This window comes from Pleurodeles waltl, chromosome 5 (assembly GCF_031143425.1).
Source record: "Pleurodeles waltl isolate 20211129_DDA chromosome 5, aPleWal1.hap1.20221129, whole genome shotgun sequence".
Taxonomy (NCBI): Eukaryota; Metazoa; Chordata; class Amphibia; order Caudata; family Salamandridae; genus Pleurodeles; species Pleurodeles waltl.
In genome coordinates, this window is record NC_090444.1 from 1,241,176,476 (window position 1) to 1,241,201,604 (window position 25,129).

At 42.6% G+C, this 25,129-nt stretch overlaps 1 protein-coding gene across 3 annotated transcripts in view; it reads right to left on the bottom strand.

Moving 5' to 3' along the window:
- Positions 1-1,133: 1,133 nt before the first annotated feature.
- The window catches only part of CNR1 (cannabinoid receptor 1), a 177,604-nt gene continuing 153,608 nt past the window's right edge, over positions 1,134-25,129 (bottom strand). Inside the window, exon 2 of one of the 3 annotated variants that reach the window (XM_069235479.1) lies at positions 1,134-3,018. In XM_069235479.1, the coding sequence (XP_069091580.1) occupies positions 1,551-2,972 (1,422 nt within the window). In that variant the 5' untranslated portion in view covers positions 2,973-3,018 and the 3' untranslated portion in view covers positions 1,134-1,550. The remainder of the gene's footprint in view (positions 3,019-25,129) is intronic. The other 2 variants (XM_069235477.1, XM_069235478.1) reach the window with 2 other exon arrangements.

The window sequence follows — 25,129 nt, forward strand, 5'->3', positions numbered from 1 at the left end:
TCTACGAATTTACTTCCGGTCATGCTAGCCAGCTAGCGTTTCTTCTGCAGCTGAGAAAGTTAAGTAGAGGTTGTGTATAGAATGCAAGTGTTCCTCTGTCACGATGCAATCAATTACTCAAAATGACTTAAAAACGTCCCACATCGGGAAACCGACACCTGCTTTCTCTGAATTCCTTTTGACCATATTCACAAAAATACATCACATACTATCAAAGTGCATACATGTAATAGGTTCTCTATGTGAAAAAAATAAACAATGCTGACATTTGTAATAGCGAAAGAACAAACAGATTGCTTTTACAGTGGTATGATGCCTGCACAGTTCCCTGTCACTATTATTGCATTAGCATTGAAGTGTTGAATTTTAAGCATTAATTATTCCGAGGGAAGTATTTGCGTAAGAATTTGTAACACATAGCAAATCCTTTCTAAATAAATCCCTCATTAGTGTAAATACAGAATTTTCTCTGGGTCCATTGGAGACCAGGAGAGCTGAATGTATCTCTCAAGAGCTCTTTAATTGAGTGTTTTCGTTGCAGTTAACACCTACGATACATTGTTTGCATGGTTTCCAATGATGTCTTTTTTTTTTTTTAATTGGACAACCACAAGCATCATGTCAACACGCACAGATGCCCACGCAGAAAGAGCACTAGTTGTAAAACGCATAAAATGGGTTACAGTTGATCTAAGAGAGAGAGGATCCATCTGTAAACCATTAGCCAATTTCACAAAATAATGAGAAACAATCTTGAAAATATATTTCTCACTATAACGTTTCAAATTAAACCAACGAGAGCAGAATTTAATATATTTACAACCATATCTTCATTAATCCAATCTGATGGAAGCCAGTCTCGTTTGCTGAAAATATGCAATGCTGGAGATACAATTTTCTTACAAACTCCATTTTCCTGGTCGCTTCCAAAAATATTCATGGTGTGAATCATTCTTACCACAACGAGGCATTCTCTAATACAAGAGGGTGCCCAAATATACCTACATTTTGAAATGCCCCACCCAGCAAGTGTAATATATATATATATATATATATATATATATATATATATATATATATATATATAGAGAGAGAGAGAGAGAGAGAGAGAGAGAGAGAGAGAGTTTTTTTTTACAGTTTTAACAGTCAGGAGTGTTTCTCAGTATGCCATCACACCTTACAGACGAGCATACTGATCCCCTGAAACCTCTTTAAGGGTAGTGGATGGCTCCATTTTAGACACAGAGCTTACATCGACGGAGGAACATAGCAGCATAGGAAAGTTCGAACCATATGCACTACCAACTTTCCTTTTTTTGTTTTCTTTTTTAACTTGTTAGGGGTTTCCCTGATCACTGATCAATCCAACCTCTATTCTTGATTTGATTTTTTTTAAATGTGCATCCATCACAGTTGTAGTCTTTTGAGATATTGAAGAGGGTAGGGAATGTGATTGTTAATCATGTAATCCATAAGCGTGGAACTTGAACACATCCTGTTGACTTTTTTCAAAGATTTATAGATGTGTAGATAGAATATTTTTCTACAATCTATACTGCTTCGCCAGATGTTTCTGTGGAGACAGACATGGTCACTTTGGCAATTTTAACTGTGCTCTTTATGCAGTTTTCAGCAGCCCTGTGAACATTTCCTGCATTATTCCCATGCCTGTGCTGACAGTCTGATTCCATACTGTTATCAAGAGGTTGCGAGGTCCCTTCGCAAGAGGGGCACATGGTCCAGAAAGCGTGCCTCAAGTCTTGGCTCCGCAGAGCATAGATGATGGGATTCACTGTAGAATTCATAAGGCAGAGCATGCTGCAGAAGGCAAAAACAGTCTTGATGGGGTTATTCATCTTCCCAAAGACATCGTAGACCATAATGGCAAGGAGCGGGCCCCAGCAGATTATGAGGACAACCAGAATAAGGACCAGGGTTTTGGCTAACCGGATGTCCATGCGCGTCTGTTCGGGTCTAGTGATCTGTACTTTGCCATCTTCTGAAGTGTGAATAATTATACTCTTTTGAGCACCTCGTTGCAGCATTCGAACAGCATGACTGTGGGCCTTCCACAGTATATAAACGTAAGCATACACAATGAACAGCAGGAGTATACTTGTGACCCCAATCCAGAACATCAAATAGTTCTCATCGATAAGTGGGAATATGTCCGAGCAGACCGATTTGAGTTTTTTGCAGTTCCAGCCAAGTAAAGGAAGCACAGCAATAATAATAGCAATGGTCCACATCATGCAGAATGCGATGACCGCTTTTGTCCTTGTCACTATCCTTTTATATGCAAGTGGCCTATGTATTGATATATACCTGTCTATAGCAGTGAGGAAAAGGCTACCTACCGAAGCTGTGAATGAGGCTGTAACTCCTCCCAATTTGAACAAAAAGACATTGGGGCTATCTTTTCGATGGAACACGTGAAAGTCAAGAAAACTGTAGACAAAAATAACACTTCCAAGGAGATCAGCCACTGCTAAGCTGCCAATGAAGTGGTAGGAGGGTCTGCATCGAAGGGTCCGAGATTGTAGAATGACACACAGTACTAAAAAGTTCTCCAGGACTGTGAAGGTACCAAGCGTAAGGGAAAGGACTGCAATAATCAGCTGTTGGCTTGCAGTTAGAATCATGAAGCACTCCATGTCCATGAAATTTTCCCCACATCTTAAGCTATCGTCATTTTCCTTGAATGTCGATACAGACCGATTAAAAAACTCAGTGACATTAAACTGATCTAGAGGATAGACGCTGAGCAGATTATCGTCTCCTATAGTCATTTTGTCCAGAGAGTGATCACTCCTGAAGGAGGACAAAGGTAACTTTTGTGGAAAGTACCCAAGTTTGGAGGCCATTTCGCCCTTAGCGTCTTCGTACTGAACGTCGTTGGAACCCATGTAGAGAAGGTCAGTTGTGATGGTTCGAAAAGTTGTGTCTGCAAGGCCATCCAGGATCGACTTCATAACCTTTGTTTCCGATCACATGAGCATCTTCGAAATTAAAGAAATGCTGCAAAGGAAAAAAGGTCCATACATGAAAAAGAAGAAGAAGAGCATTTTGCATTATGTACATGAAGTATTTTTAAGACAATTTGGCACCAGGATCTGATGATTTATCGTCCACACATAGTTCATCAAATGGTTGGTGGTTCAATTGCAAGACACCCCAAACTAATTAAAAATATTGGAATATACCCTGTTATACAAAGAAGTATATGCAAGGTTGTATGACTTCACACAAACTCCCTACCTTAAGTGGACCTTTCCTTGAGATGATGTATTACTGTGGTCTGAAATATCGGAGAGCAGTATTTTGTACTTATTTGTTATTGCAGGCTCGTTCTTATGTTACTATTTGCATCTAATAACTTATTTATTTCAAGCAAGTGGTAATATCATAATCCCGTAAACTCGATGGTGGCACAGCGCAGGCAGCCGTACATCCCATCATAAGATTTGAGTATAGTCACACACTGCCATCAAACATTTTCTATACGAGCCATAAGCAGGGTAAAGATAAGAGACGTCTACCTCTTTCAGTGCATGAAGACTCTGCTAGGGTCTCTGTGTGCCACCTCCCTCACAAACACTGGGGGAAAGTGAGGGCCCAATCGCTGCCTCAGCTACTCCCTGCAGCGACAATACCGATCAAGCAGCACTGTGTCCCAGTCTTGCCTCAGCATAGACAGGGCAATAGAGGAGCACAACATGTTGGCTGAAACACATCTTTTAAGAAATGACAATGCCATATGCAACAACTTCTTTGAATGATTCAACCCAACAACAATAGAAGATTAAGGACTTGTTTTCAGAGGGAGGTTAATTATTTTCTCCAAATCAGTTTTATCCTTAAGTAACACACTGCTTTTAGAGTAAAGACTGCTATTCTGCAGGGGACTCAATTAACATGCCGGTTTCTGACAGTCCTATCTTGCTAGACAGTATTATGTTGCATTCCGGGACATGTAGTTTATATTTTAAATTGTGAATTTGTGCTTACAACCCTACTTGGCTAAAAACCTATGAACAATTAAAGGTGTCAAACGTGTCATGATGCCACTTGGCAACTATGGAAAGAGTGGGATAATATATTTAATAAAAATAAAGTACCCCACAATGTACAGGAAAAATATTTTGCAGCTCACCTCACTGTTCTGTGAACTTATAAAACCACTCAGTGTGTGGCATTATGCTTGTATATGGCCAGATAACTCTTTATTGACTTGCAATAGTCATATAATTAACAGTCAGGGTACCTTTCCCTATATAGTTTACGGCCTTTCAAGACATTTTCTTACCAACCGTGATAGAACATCAGTAAGGGCTAGACAGGTTAAGCAATCTCCCATTTTCTTACACGGTCATATATGTTATGGTTGATAAAAGGATACATATCGCAAAAATGTAGACAGATTAACTTACGTGATAGGGATAATACTGGTCTCGTATTGAATATTGTTTTACAATAATATGCACTTTCTCTCCATAGTAAATAGATGAGGTATAATGCAGGAGTGTTGTACCTACCAAAACAATAATTTTCATAGCTTTCCCAGGGGTGTGTCAAAGGGCCCCGAAGCCCCCTGTGGTGCGGGGGAGCCCCCGAGCTACAGGGTGCCCCCTCTGCACAGTTCCAGGCCTGAGTGAGTCCAGAGGGAGGCACCATCTATGCTCTTTGCAGGGCCCCCCTCCAGTTTCGATGCTGATAAATATGCTTTGTTCTACATAAGCTGGAGGAAGATGCAAAGAACACTGTATACATTTAGGTTTTGTAGCTCCTAAACATACAACATCTGAAGGTTGCTACCGTTCCCGTTCCTTCATTAGCCTAATAACCTTTGTTTTGATTAATGTTATATCAATAGAAACAGTTAGAACGTCATATGAATAATTCACATTTCACTTTGCCTATAGCCTCGCCTGAAATACTGTTTGTATGGAGAGGAAGAGAGGATTACCCCTTTTGCTGCTAAGCCTCACCCTCTTCCCCTCCCCCCCCATGGTAAGCCTTTTTTTGGCTATTTGAGGTAGTTTGCGCTTAGTCCCTTATAACTTTTTGGCCACATCAGCTATCCATGCCAAATTTGACCCCCTTTTTCCCAACATCCTGGAAATTCTAAAGGTACATAAGGTTTGTGGATTCGACTGGAGGGGACTGAGAAATTATCCAAAATACAACTACATTTTGTTTTTTTATTTAAAAATGGGAAAAAGTGCTGCAGAAGAAAGCATCTATTTTTTCCCTGTAAATGGCATCAACGAAGGGCTTGCAGTGCTAAACTCACCTTCTCCCCAGCTTTCAGGAACAGGCTGACTTGAATCAGAAAAACACAGTTTTGGCATTTTACAGGGACATAGCCCATTTTTTCTATTTTTGTGTTTCCAGTCTCCTTCTAGTTAGTAGTATAAATGTGTACAAAAGCAATGGTGGATCCTGGAAAGCAGTACTCAGAATTCTGAATTCAGCATGGGGTCATTTGTGTAGGTCCTTTAAGGTTTTCCCAAAGAAAGAAACTGTTGAAATGGAAAAATACCAAAACTGAGTTGAAAGAAAACAGCCATTTGTGTCTACGTTTTTATCTGTAACTTCTTCTATCTATGGCAGATTTTCAAATGCAATATACTGTTGTATCTGCTGGACCCTTCTGGTTGCAGAGATATATAGGGCTTGTATGTTCACCAAGAACACTAGTTACCCAGATCCAATAACTGAGCTGCACCTTGTAATGGTTTTTCATTGTGTACCGGGTATACAGTAATTCATTTGGTTAAAAATAAAGAGTAAAAAATATGTATCAAGGAAACCTATGTATTTCCAAAATGAGCACAAGATTTCAAGTTTAGGAGCAGTGGATATTTGCACATCTCTGAATTTGGGGTTACCCATACTAGCATGTGAATTAGAGGGCATTTCTCAAAATGACTTCTTTATACAAACTGTCTTACATTTGGAATGCGCAAATGCAGAGAAAGACAATTGATAATAACATATATTCTACTATTCTGTGTTCCCCTAAGTCTTCTGATAAAAAGACATGGATACATGTGATTGCCCCCATCTGCCCACCCAGGGGGGATAGAAAGTCTGTGACTATTTCTAAAGTGGGTGGATCATTGCAGTGCCCAATTCAGAGCAGCCCCACCCCTAAATTTACAGAAAAATGAATCCCTGGTTCCTAGTGGGGTTTCTGAGCCCCCACCCCTATATTTATATATATTTTTTTAACGGTTCCTAGTGGGTTTTCTGCCCCCCCCCAGGGGGAGGGAAGCCTGAATATGTCCCAAAAAAAAAAAACAGGGGGAGCAAAATCTCTTGTCCAAGTGGCCGCTCCTCCCTCCCTGGTGCCTGGTGAGTGGTGCTCTGCTTGGGGATCACCCACCAGCAGCAATCCCCGAGCAGGGATCCACTAGGGATGGTTATAATTGGAAAGGGCCGATTCTCCCCTTTCCAACAATACCTCTCCTGTCTGCTACAGTGCTCAAGGGGCTAAGATAGGCCCAGAGCACTAAGGCAGTAAAAGTGAAATAAGCCAATTGGCTCATTTCACTTTCGGATTCAGTAAAATGACATCAGCGCCCCACATGTGCTGATTGTCATTTCACTGAACCAAAAGAACCAGCCTCAGGAGATGGTCCCTCTCGTGCCCACACCAGAGGGATTGCAAGTGCCATGTGTGTGGATGGCCGAGAACCATCTGATGCACATAAGCACTGTAGCATGGAATGGCTCCCGGCTGTCCGACACATGGAACTGGTTAAAATACACTGTGTAGAGGAGGACTGGCTGTGACTTGTTGCTATAAGCAACTGCGCTGTATCAAAATAACTCTTTCCCAAATAGTCTTTCAGCGTAGAACAATAGGTGCCACCATATTGTTTTTGTAAAGCTCAAATATAAAAAAATGATGCTAAATGAGGGTAACCAAGTTATTTTTTCCATATTTTGCTCTCCTTTGCACTCCTACAGTCCTTACACCCTGTATGTTTTGTTTATCACTTGTCCATAATTTCTTACTTCTTTTTCCATCTTGTCTCTCTGCTAAGGTTTCATAACAATGCCTAACCAGGAACTAAGAAAAACAAGCATTGGTAAAGCCAATAGGTGTCGTCTATGAGAGCTATTTGGTTTTGCAATGTTTTGTAGCCATGCTGCACAGCATCATGGATGCTTTGCAGTGTGGCTAACACTAAGGCCCACATTATGACCCTAGTGGTCCATGGACCACCAGGGCCGCTGTGGCGGTCTCAACACCGCAGGATTGGCCGTTCAGACTGCCATATTACAATCGCTGTGGTTTGGCCACTGCCAAACCACTGTGACTCATCCCATCCCGCCGCTTTACAACAGCCCGCCGGGCTGGAGGTTTCCATCTGCAGCCTGACGGGAGTTGGATAACCACCGAGGTTATTCCAACTCGGGACACAGCCAGCATTTTCTGGCCGTCTCATTGAATCACCAGAAGTAACATCTCTCAAATGAAACAAATCTTTAATAGGTGTAAGATTAGTAAAATGATGCATGCTGTTAGTAAACCGAATTGAAGGTTTTTATGGTAAGCACAGTGATGCCATGATGCTGTTAATGTTAAACAGAAATTTTATATTTCACAATCAGACTTCAGTGTGGCATTTGGGTACTGTCATGACCGGTCAGTTGTGCACCCAAAATCATTGGGCCACTGCACAATGTGATGGGTGAATATAATACAGGCCCCTTAGTCTCCCATACCTTACAGATATTCATTTGCTTTGGGCTGAAAGGATGCCACCTGAAGGGCCGACGCCCTCTGCACCACAGGGGCTACAGGTGCCTGAATTATGCCCCTTGTGTGCTGCCAGGATGTTCCTTCTTTCAAAGCAAGAGAAAATTGCCACTTAATGCTGCTGTGGTGACGTGGAGTCCGCAGCTTTCTGTGCAATGGGGGCTCAAAGGGTGTTCATTTTGTCACAGTAGGGTAAGTGTTGCAAGGAAAAAATTGTACAATCTTCAAAAAAGCTGGGGGTTCCTGATTCAAAGAGTGCTAATACATTTTTAGTGTTCAAGGTTAACCGCTTCTGAAGTGAAAAATTCGTAATTACTTCCTCGAAGTACTTCTCAGCGTTCATTTAAAGTTTTATGAAAGGTACATTTTCTCTGGCTCAGTGTCACAGAGGTGGCGCAGAAGCTAGAAGATTGATCTGCATCCTGCCAGTGCCAAACCAACAGGTGGCTTTCCCTGTGCCTAGCCTACATCCACGTCTGCATCTCCTAGGTCATTGTGAAATTTCGAAGCCGGTTAGTCTTACATGTTGTCACTATACATCAGATGGAGGGGGGTAGCCACAAAATATCATCTGGAACAGAGGCACATTTTTTTCGGATGGATAGTACGAATGTATTTTATTTGCGATATATACAATTGTAAAATGCAATCTCAATTTATTAAAAGAAAGTTCGAACCAGACCAGTGCGAGATTCGTAAAATAACAAGTGTGCCAGTAGGCAAATATGCAAATTAAATTTACGACCAAATTTGTGAATTTCACAGTTCTACCTGTGAAAAAAGAGGTCACTGAATATTATTCAATAGCGTATTACTTTGCCTCAAATCAATTCCATTAAAGAAAAAGTAATTCTGAACAACTGAATAAGGAAGGACAGATTGGTGGAAAGGTGATAGGTGATAGATGGAAGGATTGAAGGGTGATTTGATGGACGGAAGGAAACAAAAAAATGAGGAGGAAATAACAGAAGGATGGACTGGTGCTCTTTAGGGGTGGGTCAGACTCGCACAGTACCATTAGTGTTGTTCTTAGAAGGGGTATTCAATTTTCAGAAACCTCTTTAAAATGATCAGCATTCACAATCCCTCAGCCACCTCCCCTTTAAGCTAATGTATTCTCGACTAGACTTTGTTATGTTTTTCCTGTTCCTCTGTGTTTTATGTTCTTTTAATAGCAATGTGTATGAGGTAGCTACTTTTTAAACACATTGGCAATGCAAAACTTATTAGAATTTAGAGATAATTTTATAGGTGTTAGAGGGTGGTCGCTTCTCAGAGAATTCTTTGCGAAAATGTTGCCAAAGGCCAATTTTTAATCCCACAGGGCCAGTATCTGAAAATAAAAAGGTTTGAAGAGCTTCATTTGACCTCATTATGTCTACTGGTTTATATAAGTGCCGAGGCAGCAAGCAATTGGCTCTGTAGAATTGGTAAAATTGTGAGGGATGTCGCTCTTTTAGGTGATAAGAGACGTGGACATAGGGTAATGCTATAAATAACCCCATATTAGAACATCAATAGGGAGTGCGGGTCTGCATAAATGTGATTCGGGAGACCACTTCAGCAATCTCAAAATAAGCACGTTATAGAAATGAACCTGGAGAGCCTGACAAATGCCTCAGTATTGAGGGATCAGTGCAAAACGCAGGTCAATATAAAGAATATGGTGAGGACTATTGATGTCCACGTTGTGGGAGATTTGTGGTCCAGTCAGGTCTGACCAGTTGCACTTTATTAGAGCTTTAAAATGTCTCAACACTGGGATGTCTTTGAAAATTGCCTTGTGAATTTTATTTCCTGACGATTTCAGTTGCAATATAACGACTCTATAATTCAAGCCTCCACTGAAACACGCCTTGAACCGCAACCAGTCAATTTGAATGTGGACAAGAACAACTCGACCTTTCATTCTTCAAGGCAGACAAAAGGGCACTACTAAAACTTTCATTTCATTGGGTAACAATAACTTCTGTTATTTACAGTACCTAGAAAGGTCAGATGTACATTATGAAGAGCTATATAAAAACTTATTATGTAAAGTCAAATTCCAATTTTCTTACATTATGATGTACACAATCTAAAATACAGTTAAACTGTGGATTCGGTATCACAATCTACCTATGGCCTACATTCGTTTATATTGTGGATTACGTAGTTATATATTGTGCTCTTTGGATGATTACTTTTCATAACATATCATGCTCATCAACTTGCACCATAAGGCACCCTCTCCTTCTCACAATACAGAAAACTGTACTAGGCACATCTCTCAACTGAGAAAACTCGCAGGGCACAAAGGGCCCTGCATTTGGCAAATTGGGCATTACTCTTAAAAATGAATGCAAAGAGGAGTAACTCTGAAACTAACATGGCTTAATTTGCATGCTATGAAGGGGCAGTGCAGGACACCAGCTTCTAGAGTTTGAGAAAAGCAGCAGGTTGCTGTAGGATGAAATGGAAACAGTTTATTGAAGATATGAACGCTGGTAGAGTCAGAGAACTTTGGTTGGTCACGGTACAAGGCAGTTTTATTTTTTCTAGTTGGCCCACTCTGCCCCCATCTCCAGGGATCTAAGATCATGTAGGGGTTACCCTAAGTTCTACTCCTCTAGGGTTTATTGACCCATTCCCAACCAGTAAATGAAGCCCACCACACATTTTACTGACATCATCAGTTTCATATAGTTGGACCTATATTTTTTTTCAGCTGTTGCAATGCGAGCCTCAGGTTAGCAGGCAGGGTCGGGCTGGAGACCAAACTCAACTCTGGCAGAAATGTTCAAATCATCCCCACACTGCAAGAGGCCATGGCTAAAGTTGGACCACTGAGCCATGGCTGGGTTATGGTAGCCCATCATGCCCTAAGCCTGCATCCTACAGGAGAAATGGGGAAATAATAGAGAGGCAGAATGGCCAATCCTCCCCTGTTTGCACACCTGAAACAGCAACGACCTTCAGGTGCAGTCAGCACAGGACCTACTGCAGAGAATACAGCACAGCAGTACAGCACTTGGTGAGTTGTGGTGCTGGGTTGATGAAACTCAGCAAGGCGTGTGCTGTCAGTTTAAACTTAATGGCTCATCCACGCGTGGTACAAATCACACTAGGGCGGACCAGCTTGCTCATTAAGGCCCATATTTATACTTTATTTGCCCCACTTTTTGACGCAAAAGCCGCGCAAACTTACAAAATACAATTGTATTTTGCGTAAAAAAATTACGCAAATGCAGCGCTAAAAAAGTATAAATATGGACCTAACAATCCAACAGGAGGACAGACATAGGGGGTCATTCTGACCCCGGCCGGCGGCGGAAGCTGCCGGCCTGGCTGGAACCGCCAGAATACCGCTGCACGGTCAAAAGACCGCCGCGGGTATTCTGGGTTTCCCGCTGGGCTGGCAGGCGACCGCCAGAAGGCCGCCCGCCAGCCCAGCGGGAAACACCCATGAGGATGCCGGCTCCGAATGGAGCCGGCGGAGTGGAAGGGGTGCGACGGGTGCAGTTGCACCCGTCGCGATTTTCAGTGTCTGCATGGCAGACACTGAAAATCTTGGTGGGGCCCTGTTACGGGGGCCCCTGCAGTGGCCATGCCATTGGCATGGGCACTGCAGGGGCCCCCAGGGGCCCCATGACACCCCATACCGCCATCCTGTTCCTGGCGGCCAAAACCGCCAGGAACAGGATGGCGGTATGGGGGTCGGAATCCCCATGGCGGCGCAGCTTGGAGGATTCCCCAGGGCAGCGGAAAACCGGCGGTACACCGCCGGTTTTCCGTTTATGACCGCGGCGGTACAATGCCCAAGGGAGCACCACCAGCCTGTTGGCGGTGCTCCCGCAGTCGTTGGCCCTGGCGGATTTTACCGCCAGGGTCAGAATGACCCCCGTAGTCTGTAACTGTGCAATACATGTGTTCACCACGTCAACTTTGGAGTTTCAATATTTTCTGCTACAGCAACTGACAGAGCAACAACTGTAGTGCCACAGTCGGTGCAATGGATCACTTCCAGTTCTGTGCTGCTCTGCCACTACACTGGCTGCGCCATCAATAGCTAGAGCTCAACTGCAGTCACAAGCCAGCTTCCATCCTGCTTCAATATTCACAGACAAGTGAATTATTGTAAGCATTTCTGATCTAACTCAATTTCATGCAGGCTATGGATTTAAGTATATTTAGCAGAGATCTGTCTGGTGAACCGGGCTCACAGACAGTATGCCCTGTTTTTAGTGAGTGGCAACCCTGGTGTCATGTTAATTTTGCTTTTCTAATAATAAGTCTGCAGCCTGGCTTCTTTGATGACAGAAGGAATTATACTGACCTTGTGTTACCCGGTAATTCAAAACAGATCACTGCAGGAAATCTATGGGCTGATTTAGAGAAGGGTAGAATTGTATAATGCTCAGAAAAGCAGTGATGCAATAATTTCCTCCATATACTAATTCACCCAAGAAATGACCACTTTCGTTCAGCTGTATTTAATTTCAGAGTGTTTAGTATTACCATCTTCAGTGCTTAATTTGTAAATTAATGAGTGCCCGTGCCCAAAGCCTTTCTCAGAAGTCTGCAATATGCCTATTAAATGCCAACACACCAAAGAGCAAGGTTGCATAGTCATGAATCCAATGCGGGTCTCTTTAATTCACTTCCAGACACTCCCTGCCCCTTTCCTCACTCTTGCAGGTTACTATATTCTCCCTTGGTGGCGGCTGTACCATATTTCTCTTCCTCCTTCTTTCCCATTTGTGTGATTTTCCATCTCTTGCTCTTGGCAATTGTCTGATGAGGAAAAGTAGGTGCTGGTCCCCAAAAGCGAGTGCCGGTGGCCCTCACTGGCAACCACAAGCTTAAATTAAGTGGTGACTATTTTCCTCTAAATCTCATGCAGTTTGGCTTTCACAGCCTCTCTCGCCACTCTCATCATGGCCTAGATGATTTGAATGCTGGTGATTTTCTGTTCTGTCGCCGAATTTCTGCTGGCTCAGCCGCATCGATGTTCCCCTCCTCTTCTTCACTGGAGACGCCAACGGCCTTCAGAGATTAATGGTTTCTCTGGCTGCCAGCCATGCTGTGGTGTGCCAGTTGCTGTTTAAGTCTGGTCTTTAAGTTCTTTGAAACTAATTATGCACAAGCCTCACAGTTCTCAGGCTGTGGTCCTTTGGGAAACACAAGTTGCACACCTCGTAGGTGACCCTTTATGCAAACTTGTGATTGCAGTTGGGACAAAATTTAAAGAGGGTGTTTCTCCATGCCTCTGCATTCTCCGGCCACGTGGCGTTCACAGGTGCAGTCCTGTGTTAAGATCAAGAAAGCCCCCTTCTCCATCCTTTGAATGATGTGCTTTATTGAGATATTTAGTGTTTCTCGGTGGAAAAAAACTTTGGTATTTAGCTCTGTTCTGGTGAAATTCTTCGGAGGTCCAATGACGTGCTTTTAGACCCAATGGAAAACAAAGAATCTTAAGGAACCACACACAGAAACATTCAAGGTCCTTGTTTGATGTTACACAGGACGGACTTACCACCAAACGGTGGTCTACAATACCCAAAAGAAAAAAACGAAGATAACAGACAAATTACAATGCTGGACCCAGCCACTAGATGGCAAAATGGATGCACAGCATGTGAATCCAGAAAATTATGAATGCTGCAAAACAGACCTTTTGTTTCCTAGTAATTCGAAACAGATCACTGCAGGAAATCTACGGGCTGATTTAGAGAAGATAGTTTTGTATAATGTTCAGAAAAACATGGATGACACAATTTCCATATACTAATCCAGCAGAAAAATGACCATTTCCATTCTGTAGCATTCCAATTCAGAGTGTTTAGTATTACCATCCTCCTCTAAATGAGTCCAAATGTCTATTTATCCATAAAGCAGCAAGATATTACACTAGCACAATATGTAGATTAAGTTGTACAAAAACACCCAGATTACAAATTACATCATTGAGTCATGAAAGGCTAGCATGTATTCTTGGTACTCTTTAGTGATAGTCCTTTACTTGCAGGCTCTTATCAGAAAACCTGCTCCCTGAACAGAGCATTTAGGGGCATATTTATACTCCGTTTGCGCCGAATTAGCGTCGTTTTTTTCGACGCAAATTCGGCACAAAACTAACGCCATATTTATACTTTGGCGTTAGACGCGTCTAGCGCCAAAGTATGAGGAAAGAGCGTCATTTTTTTGCGTGAACGCCTTCCTTGCGTTAATGAGATGCAAGGTAGGCGTTCCCGTCCCAAAAAATGACTGCGACACAAATGCGTCGTATTTATACTCCCGGGCAAAAATCACGCCCGGGAGTAGGCGGGGCAAAAAACCCCGCATTTGCGCCTCTTTTTAACGCCTGGGTCAGGGCAGGTGTTAAGGGACCTGTGGGCTCAAAATGAGCCCACAGCTGCCCTCCCATGCCCCCAGGGACCCCCCTGCCACCCTTGCCCACCCCAGGAGGACACCCAAGGATGGAGGGACCCATCCCAGGGACATTCAGGTAAGTTCAGGTAAGTATACATTTTTTTTTTTTATTATTTTTTTTTTGGCATAGGGGGGCCTGATTTGTGCCCCCCTACATGCCTCAATGCCCAATGACCATGCCCAGGGGACATAAGTCCCCTGGGCATGGCCATTGGGCAAGGGGGCATGACTCCTGTCTTTACTAAGACAGGAGTCATGTAAATGGCGTCTGGGCGTCGTTAAAAATGGCGCAAATCGGGTGGAGGCGATTTTTTAGCGTCAACCTGACTTGCACCATTTTTAAGACGCCCTAACGCCATTTTCCCCAACGCCGGCGCTGCCTGGTGTACGTGGTTTTTTTCCACGCACACCAGGCAGCGCCGATCTGCTTGCGCCGGCTAACGCCATTCAATAAATACGGCGCCCGCATGGCGCTTCAGAATGGCGTTAGCCGGCGCTAAACTTTTTGACGCTAAACTGCGTTAGCGCAGTTTAGCGTCAAAAAGTATAAATACGGGCCTTAATGTTCTTCTATAGCTGGGGAGCAAGTGATGAAGCAAGAAGTCACAGGGATGTAAAAAGTAATCTCAGGGGAGACTCTTTTTCTAGGCTCACCAAAAATGATTTTATAAATAACAAGATGTAGCAAAGGATCCTGCTTCAATGCGCTGAAAAAGACCTGTTTCAAAAGTACAGAAACTCACTGAGCTGTTCCCACTCTTTTTACTGATCCATAATCCTCAGTACCGGCCACATAGAATACACAATTGCTTTTGTAGATTCAGTACTCACAGGCCACGTGATCCTTATTCGGTATTAAGTGATAAAGGCCAGAGGTTACTATGTTTTTACCCACGTAGTACCCTCAACAGAGGTGTAAGGGCTTTCTTTAGGGCACTGTAGCTCTCTCTGCTGATAGAAAGTATAAGAGAAATGTGGTGGCAGATAATCATGATGGGTGGCTGTATCTAGAAGGTGAGAGATTTGTATTTGATAAAGTTAAGCATTGTGGTTGATAGATTTTGGTTCAGTCACATATGATTGCAACTCATTTCTGACAAATATTGATTGTTGGGGGAGATTGTTGTTTCCACATCTGCTTTGCAAGTTGAAATGAATATCTTGAAGTCTATATAGGTCCACTCCACTCATGAAATGGTAGGCCCATGGGAAGAATTGAGTGAGGCATCCATTACTAACATCTGCATTATACTAATTGGGTATTTCCCTTTATATACTTCATGGGGCAGATTTGTTAAGGTCTTGCATTGTCATTGAGTGATGTAAGTCATCACAAGGCAATGCAAGCAATTTAACTGGGATTTACTAAGCCAGGTATAGCCACTTTGCTTGGCTTTACATGATTTACTAAATACAAAGTATTGCAAGGCAACGCATACCCCTACCTTGTGTTAATCTGTGTATGGTTGGCATAACATGGGTGCAGCATGAGCATTCCCATGAATCCACCACTGTATTTTGATGCAAACCCATATTGACAAAGACTTGTTAACCTGGCTTTGCATCAAAATGTTGTGCCTCCCAAACAGAGACGTATGGGGGAGGCATAATTTAATTTCTGCTTGTTAAGTCCTTTTTCCATATGTGCTGCATTGTGCAGCACACATAGAAAAAGGAATACACCTCTAAGGATTTTTTTGTGTGCAGGAAAGTGTTCCTTCTTGCAAAAAAAAAATCATGCCTTTAACAATAGCAATATAATGCAAAGGTGCTCTCATTGGTGCTGGGCAGCATACAGTGTGCCAGAGCAAGGAGAGCAGAAATGCTCCATATCTGTGCACATATGGTGCATTTCTGCCCTCTCCCTTTCAGGCAACACAGTAAAGCAGAACACAGTGTGCCATCGCAGGAGAGAGCATAAATGCTCCATATGTTTCTAAATTTGGAGCATTTCTGCCCTTTCATGCAATTCAGCACTGCAAGTTCCCTGCTGCATTGCATTGCGTTGCATCAAAGAATGGTAAATGAGTCTCCTTGTTTCTCAGACAGCCCCACTCATTTTCACTACATGTCTTTTGTAGAAAGGTACGTGCTTTTAGTGTTCAGTCTGGGTAAACATAATAGCCCATATTTATGGGCAACTGGTGTAGAGCAGCGCCACAAGTCTTCCTGCAGCGTTGCCCTAATCCAATGTGAAAGGGTAGGAATGCACTGTATTTATGAAATACTGTGCATTCCTGTTGTTTCCCCGTTCTGGATCACAATTTGCTGCTTAGCACCAATGCAGGCACCCTTGCACCATGGTGCAAGGTTGTCTGCTTTGTAGGCAGGATTGTTTTTGTGCAGGAAGGGACACCTTTCTACACAAAAACAATTCTGGGAGGATTTTTCCACTTTCCATGTGTGCTGCAGAATGCCCCTAGGGAGGTGTAATGCTTAGGCACGGCCCCAGATTTACGTCATTAAATAAAGCTGGGGCAGCATCAAAATCGACAGGTGTTGTGTGGGAAAACCCACTGCAATGCCCATGGAACGGCCCCCGGCACACAGTAAGGCAACGCACTGACTTAGACTGCTTTGCCTCACTCAGTATCAATGAGGCCATGCAAAGCCACGCAAAGTGTCTCTGTGTTGCCTAACAGATATGGTTGCCTGGCTTGCGCCACTGGAGCATAAAAAGTGATGCTCCGGCAGCACGAGCCTCTCGTAAATATGCCCCAGTGTTTCACTAATAGATCTGGGACGTTGCATTACGCTGTTTTGTGGTGTGCGTTTTGAGGGTTACATGAACTGCAAGAAAAACATACTAGTTTGGTGCATCCTCATTTACGATAAGAAACAGAATGAGGAAGGCAGATGATGTCTAGATTATTTTTGATATTCTTCATTACTCCGATTCTCCGTTCCTTGTCCTAGTGTAGTGGGCTCGGGAAAAGGAAAAAGCTTGGGGAAGCAGTCTCAATCTAGGCGACAAGGGAACCTTCCCATTTACTTAGTACTGGAAAGGCGAAGGGAGAATTGGTGTAAGGAAGGAGCACAAATGTAATTAAATTGTTCTTCATAAGCCCTATGAGTAACTTTACCTTTTTTGAATTGTGTACAATTGTGCGGAAAATGGATGGTCATGACGAAAGAATGAAATGTTACACGTTGCTAGGCATTTTCTTTGTTTGCATTAGAAGTGCCTAAAAATCAACTATCTTTTCGATCCCTACAACTGTTCATCTTTCTGTGGGGCGGCCGGTTATTGCAGAATATTATTTACGTCATCTCAGACAGTATTTCAATGTCATTAAAGGAATCTTACATCTCTGAAATCAACCGCCGCTAAAATAAGTTCATCATTTATGAGATTTGCATTAATAATCTGCCAGCAGCATCCAGTGTCAAAACATAGCTCGTTTTATCACCCCTACAGACTTCATTACATCGATAATTAACTCCCAGTTCAACATTAATGTGGAAATTATAGCAATGCCATTTTTATGCAAATAATAAAAAACAACATCTAGTTGCAATGTGGACTCTGTATAAATAGAATCCATTAGAACTGCTGTTATTAGCAATGGGACGTGCTAGCGCTTTTTCCACATTAATGTGAGGTAACAACATTAGAGCGGATTCAGAAATGGGTGATTATATTTTGACACCGGGCCTGCAAAGTTTCTGAAGTCAAGACTTCAACATGCTGGACAGAAAATAACTGTTTTTGTTTTGTCCAACACAGGAAAGCTGTCACTGATGCTTAGAAATGGTGGTAGATGTGTACTAGCGATGCACTTGGGTATACTTTGATGTCTCATTGCTTAGGCTGGCTTCAAAACATGTCCAACGTATGTGCTTTGAAGATTTGAACTTGCGGGCCCCCATATTTTACAATAGGTGTACAGCACATTTTGTTATACATTATCCTTTATTGGACACTGAGGTCGCCATTCAAAGCTGGTCAGAGAAGAACAGACGTCATGTGACCATCTAAATCTGCAGTGTAGCCATGGGTGTCAGTTCATCAAAATTCCAATGGCAGCAGAAGTGACATCACATAACCTTTGACCTTAATGACATTACAGGAAGTGACATCATATGTGCCTGACCCTGATTTGTTTCCAGGTAAGCATGTTGTAGGACAATAACATCACACCACTGCAAATGTCTGTTTTAGATACCACCCGTATTATGGTGCTGACTTGTTCTTTGAATGTTTGGGAGGAAAATACTTACCCTGAAATATAAGGAGAAAGCAAACTGAGTAAACCAGAACTCTTGTAGGGGGCTTCTCTCCCAAGATAAAGTTGATAAGAATGGGGGAAAACAGTGCACTTTAAAGCATAATGTTCACACATGTCTTCTAAAATGCCATAGGCGCTGAAGAACACTAATTAAGTATTCAAATAGTTTCATGGAGTGGCAAGCCAATAAATTCTGACATTCCCCACAATTATACCCCATTTATTTTCAAAATGGGGTACGAGTGGCCCCATATTTTTAAAATTACCTCCATTGTGCCATTGCCCGCATTTTGCCACTGATGCCCCATGTGCCATGGCACCCCCTTCTACCAAAAATGATTTAAAATATGCCATTGCTAGAATTCTGCTATCCACATACTATGGGCGACCGTTATGTCTAAAATTATCTCAGGATGTCAGGCCAGCATTTTGGCATATTTACCACCCTCTCATTTGCCAGGTCAGCCACCTTTATGCCAATTTCCATTTTGCTAGTACCAGCATTCTGATACTGGTGTCCACATGCAAGATTTTCCTCAAGTATACCAGTATTTTTCCTTGGGTGAGCTATATGCCATTAATTATCTCTGATATGCCAGTACCAGTATTTTACCATTGGTGCCCTTTAAGCCAAAAACTACCCCCAATGTGCCAATATTTTCTCACATGTGGTTTTCATGCTAAGAATTTCAGCAAGAATGCCTGTGCTAGTATTTTCCCCTTGGTATCTCTAGAAGACAATAATTACCTTCAGTATTCTATGTATGCTCCTTTTTCTTTACCACACTAATAATGAATAGTACAGTTTTATTCAGTATTATTTATAATGAAAAATAGGCAGAAAGAAAAGAATGAGGAGCCTCCCCTCTATTCTTGGCACTGATTTTTCCACCTCTGAGGCCAGGGGTCACCAAGGGGGCATAGCTGCAATCCCTGGTGACACCTAAATGACATCCATGAGCTTAGGGTAAAGGTAGTTGTGAAATTTCCCAAATATCTATTGTTTTTCATTTTTTTAAAATATATATTTAATACATTTCAGCAGGTCCAAGAATGAGGAAATAATACAAAAGATGCACAAAAACATTGATCAATACCTTACATGATCATACAATCTTCATAACACACAGAAAAAACACCTTCTTGCAGAGAAGATATTTAACTTTAAAAAAACAATCAATGATCATAGAGCACCAGAATAACACATTCTCAAATTCTTGCTGGAAAGGTAATTCATATAACATATGTAGGATCAATAAGTAGAACTCAATTCCCAATTAGATTTCAAAATGCTAAGTCCTTGTATTATCATATTATTATGAGGGTGAAATAAGACCTATCCCCCAAATGCCCTTAAACGTACATATTGCACAAATACGTTGTGCATAAAGTTGCTTCTTGGAACGCACAAGTTTCATTTTGGCCTCTCAAGCTGCGTAGGATGATGTAAGAGGCAACTTCCAGGCCTGAAGAATTAATGATTTAGCAAACATAAAGGCGATTAACAGAATTTGCTATGTACAGTGTGATAGCCGGGGATGGCTAGAGATACCAAACAAAGCTCCAACAGGATCTGGGGTGAGGGTAGCCCGGACTTCAAGACTAATCCACTGGAATATTTTTTTCCCAGTAGTCTGCAAGCCTGGGACATGCAACACATAAGTGAAGCCAGTCCCCCTGAATGCTGCAACAGCGTGGGAAGAGTCCTTTATTCAAGCTGGAGTATAAAAAAGCATCCATTTCAAATAGAATGCCATTTTCTTAAGGTTAGCACCCCTTATTGCCTTGTAAAATAGAATATTATAGTTCCTCCATAACTGATGGTCTATTTTACACCCTGTTGTGCTTTTGATCTTCATCAAAACGTGGGAGATAATTCCAGATGAAGCCTGGGAACTCAGAATCCGAAACCAATTACCTATTCCATGCTGAGTCCTGTAAAAAGCCTGAAAAAGTATGGAAAACAATGGATCAAGAGTTTTAATGACTGCTTGCTGAAAGTGTTGAATTTGAAGATGAGAAAATCTAAGAACATCTGGAATATATGCCCTTGATATTGAGCCCATGTCTTGATTTTCTCACCTAATAAAAAGTCAGAGAACCTAACAAAACCCGACTGTTCCCACTTTCTGATGTGAGCCGGATTCAACTTTAGGCCCACTATTCCTGCATCACGAAGCAGGACTGCCAGGTGAAAGTTGGGAACTTAATATTTCTAAAAACAATAGCAAGACCATGGCACGGATTGCAGTGGGGACTTTACACCTCATACGTTTGCAGTTGTGGTATCTTAAGGAAAGGAGTAAGCTGTATGCTACTTTCTCCTAGCATACATTTAAGGTAATAATTCAGGTTAGGTGATAAAGCTGCTCTTATAGCCCAGTCCATAAAAACAGCCTCGTAGTACTTCCTAAAATTAGGTAGGGCTAGCCCACCATCCTTGAATGCTAAGGATAATTTTTTGAGTTGAATGCGAGGTTAGCCCAAATGAACTGACAGAGCATCGTATCTAAGTCTTTGAAGAATTTTTGAGGGGTTTTGATGATCACAATAGAAAAAACAAACAAAAAAAGAGGGAGAATCATCATTTTGACCAGTGCCAACCACCTAATGATAGTCAATGAATATGCTTGCCATTTCTGCAACAGGCCTTGAGCTTTCTTGAAGGTAGATAAGTTATTAAGCAGGAAAAGATCGGAAAAGTTGTGAGATACATATGTACCCAAATACCTAATAGGGCGGGAAAGCTGAAACTGAGCCTGCATTCCAGAAGGAAGAATAACATTGGTAGTATTAAACAAGAGCGCTTCGGACTTAGGGCCATATGTACGAAAGCTTTTTCCCATAGACACAGAATGGGTAAAATCCTTTGGTACATCTGGCCCTTAGTGTGGTTGATCCCATAGCCACCCAGATCCAAAAAAACCTTGATTGTTGTAAAGGCTCTTTCGATGTTCTAGGGCTTGGCTAGAAGATAAAGAATCATATCATGGGCTAGCAGTTTCAATTTGGGTGCTTGGGGAAAAGGAGGATATATAGAGTTGTGTTGATGAAGAGCCACTGCTATGGGTTCAGTAAAAAGTGCAAAAAGCACTGGGGAGAGAGGACAGCCTCGACAGACTTGCAAGGTCCTGCTATGCATGTATTGACTAAGATCTTGGCCTGGGCCTTGGAATGCAGATTCCACAGTACCTGAATAAACTGCCTGGGAAACTTGAACCTGTCTAGGATCAAAAACTAAACCTCCCATTGAACTAAATCAAATGCTTTCTCTGCATTAAGCATTAAAATAGAGGCCGGGTTGTTGTTGTGAGAAAAGTAATCGATGGCCTGAACTAATAAGTTAGTATTGGTTGATAAAATCCAGCCTGGAAGAAAACCACACTGATCCTCATGAGGTACCCCTTGCACTACGGAGGCGATTCTATGTGCCAAAATCTTTGTCAGAAGTTTATAGTTAGTCATAATTTAATAAACTAGTCAGGTGGTAGGAATCTGGATTCTCAGAAGGTTTACCCTTTTTTTTTAAAGTTAACAATAGTGGTCCTTGTAAAGGAGGCTGCGATCTCTGCCCGCTTAAGTATATCATTAAAAAGACTTACCAAAAACTCTGCTATTTGGCCCAGTAGAGCTTTATAGACTTCAGCTGGAAGACCATCTTCACCACAGGCTTTCCCACTGGGTGAGACGAGAACCGCCTCCTTCACTTCCAAGAGTGAAATGGGTGCTAATAAAATTGCCTGCGATTCCTCACCTAAAGCTGATAACTTGAGAGTGCCTAGTTATTGATTTATCACTCCCACATTGGTTGGAAGTGTAGAAGCATACATTTTTTAATAGTGGGAAAAGAAAACCTCATCTTTATCTTTGGGGTGGTTGACGAGTATACCTTGTTTCTCATCAAATACAGTCTTAACAATATTGTTATTGGACTTTTTTTTCATGGACCAAGCTAAAGTTTGCCTACATGTTCATTCTCTTTGTACTGTCACTGAAAGCTTGTATGCTGATTAACTATCTCTTTGGATATGTAATAATCCCTTATTTTACCCTGGGTCTCTTTTAATCTGAGAGCAGCATCTAAATCATGGGTTGAAGCTCTGAAGCTATCTCCTTGGCTAATTTCATTAAGTGGGATTTATAGGATATTGTTTCTCTCCTTATGTGAGCTTTACCGGCTTCCCAGATGTTAAATAGGGAGGCTGACCCTTTGTTAATGTTTAAAAAGTCGGTAACCAATGTTTTAAGAATCGCGACCCACCCTTCATCTGCCAAAAGAGACCTGTCAAAGCTCCAGCACAGGAGATCTGCCCTCTCCCCAGGTAAACCTACACCAGCCTTGGGAGCTGACAGATCAGAAAAGGTATTAGCAAGAATAGTGTGACCAGGCCTCATCCCAAAAAATAATTTGGAATAAAGTTGATTCTAAAATCAGTATTATACTTTTTTTGAAAAACAGATAAATTATATTCCGTTGGGGTGGTCGGCCCTCCATGCATCTGCAAGTGCAAGATCAGCAATGAGTTTGCCCAGCCAACGAGATACTCTGGGTTTATTCTGTGTTTTATTCTTGCGTGAGGTATCCATCTGATTATTGGGTATAACATTGAAATCCCCTCCTATAATGAAGCGGCCGGGAAGTGCAATCAGTACATTATCTAAACCCTGTAGGGAGCTTATTTCATCCTCAATTGGGCCGTAAAAGCTCACTAAGTGTTTATGTTTGTTTGAAATAAGTCTAATTTTTAACCATTGTGCCTGTGGATCTTTCTAAACCTGATATGCCACCATGGGAAATTCACTCATCACTAGGATGGCCACCTCCTGAACAGTGGCATTAGCGGATGCAAAAAACGACTTGGCAATGAATTTAGGGAGCTTAGACAATTTACCCTGGAGTTATAAGTGGGTCTACTGCAGAAGGAATATCTGGGATTGCGATGACCTTAACCAATTAAGTAACACATGCAGTTTTACCTGATTATTTGCCCCATTAATATTACATGCTACAACCTTTAAGCTACTTCCTGCCATTATCTAACCAAAAGAAAAGAAAAAGAAAAGACTTGTGAGCTTGCAGTGCAGACCTCTTCACCCTTTCCCATGCTGTAGCATCTTTCCTCAGGATAGCTACTCTAAACCGAGTGCATCCTCCATGCTTGCCTTTATCACCTGCTATTGTCACCCACTCTAGTGCATACGTCCCCCCACCAGAAGGCGAACTCCCCCTCCTACCCAAGAAAGTCACACCCATCATGGCCCCACCACCGGGTGACACCCTCCCCTTCCCTATGTTCCTCCCCCTAAACCCGAAAATAGAGTGCACTGACATGGGACCCATGGAACCTAGATCCTGGGGCAGAAGCCGATGCAGGGCTGACCATACATAACACAAAAATAATTATTTAATTATTCTTTTCCTCATTCCTTCCTTTTGTTTTTGCATAATCTCCTCACAAACCACTACTTATTAAATGACCCCAAAAAATCCCTTGCCTGCTAGATGCCTTCAAAAATAGGCACCTGCCCCTTGTGAAGCAGGTTGAACAATACCGACTGGGGCTCCAAGTTTCTTAAAGTCATCTATAAGTCCAACAAATTCACAACGCCATTGTGCAGCAGCAATATATATAACAGAAAAGACATGAAAGCTGAAATTATTGCCGGAGTTGAACATTTTAGTTCTTATACCCTGTGACAGAATCTGTTCCTTGATCCTGAAATCACCAAAGTTTACAAATATAGGGGGTCATTCCGACCCTGGCGGTCCAAGACCGCCAGGGCCGGGGACCACGGAAGCACCACCAACAGGCTGGCGGTGCTTCCCAGCCCATTCTGACCGCGGCGGTAAAGCCGCGGTCAGAAAAGGGGATCCGGCGGTTTCCCGCCAGATTTCCCCTGCATGGGCTGAATCTCCATGGCGGCGCTGCTTGGGAGATTCCGACCCCCTTCCCGCCATCCTGTTTCTGGCGGTTTTTACCACCAGGAACAGGATGGCGGGAACGGGTGTCGTGGGGCCCCTGGGGGCCCCTGCACTGCCCATGCCACTGGCATGGGCAGTGCAGGGGCCCCCTAACAGGGCCCCATAAAGATTTTCACTGTCTGCTTAGCAGACAGTGAAAATCACGACGGGTGCAACTGCACCCGTCGCACCCCTGCAACTCCGCCGGCTCCATTCGGAGCCGGCTTCCTTGTTGCAGGGCCTTTCCCGCTGGGCCGGCGGGCGCTCTTTTGGCGGTCGCCCGCCGGCCCAGCGGGAAAGCCAGAATGGCTGCCGCGGTCTTTTGGCCACGGAGCGGCCATATGGTGGTAACAGCGTGGCGGGCGGCTACCGCCGCCCGCCGCAGTCAGAATGACCGCCATAGTGCCTAATTTATACTTTTTTTAGCACTGATTTGCGTCAGTTTCTGATGCAAAATCAGCACAAACTTACAAAATTCAATTATATTTTGTAAATTTGTGCCGCTTTTGTATAAAAAAATGATGCAAATGCGGTGCTAAAAAAGTATAAATCAGGCCCATTGTACGTGGATATTTTGAGCTCACAGTGCACGTTGTGGCGACCCTATGTGCTTGCATAATGGAAAGATCTACATTGGCTACGGCTTTATCAGGAAGGATGCATTTGTAAATAAGATAATAGATCACTTTAGTCACTGTAGATGATGCTTCTACCTCTTTTGGAACCCTGATAAACCCCAAATTTGAACGTCGAGAT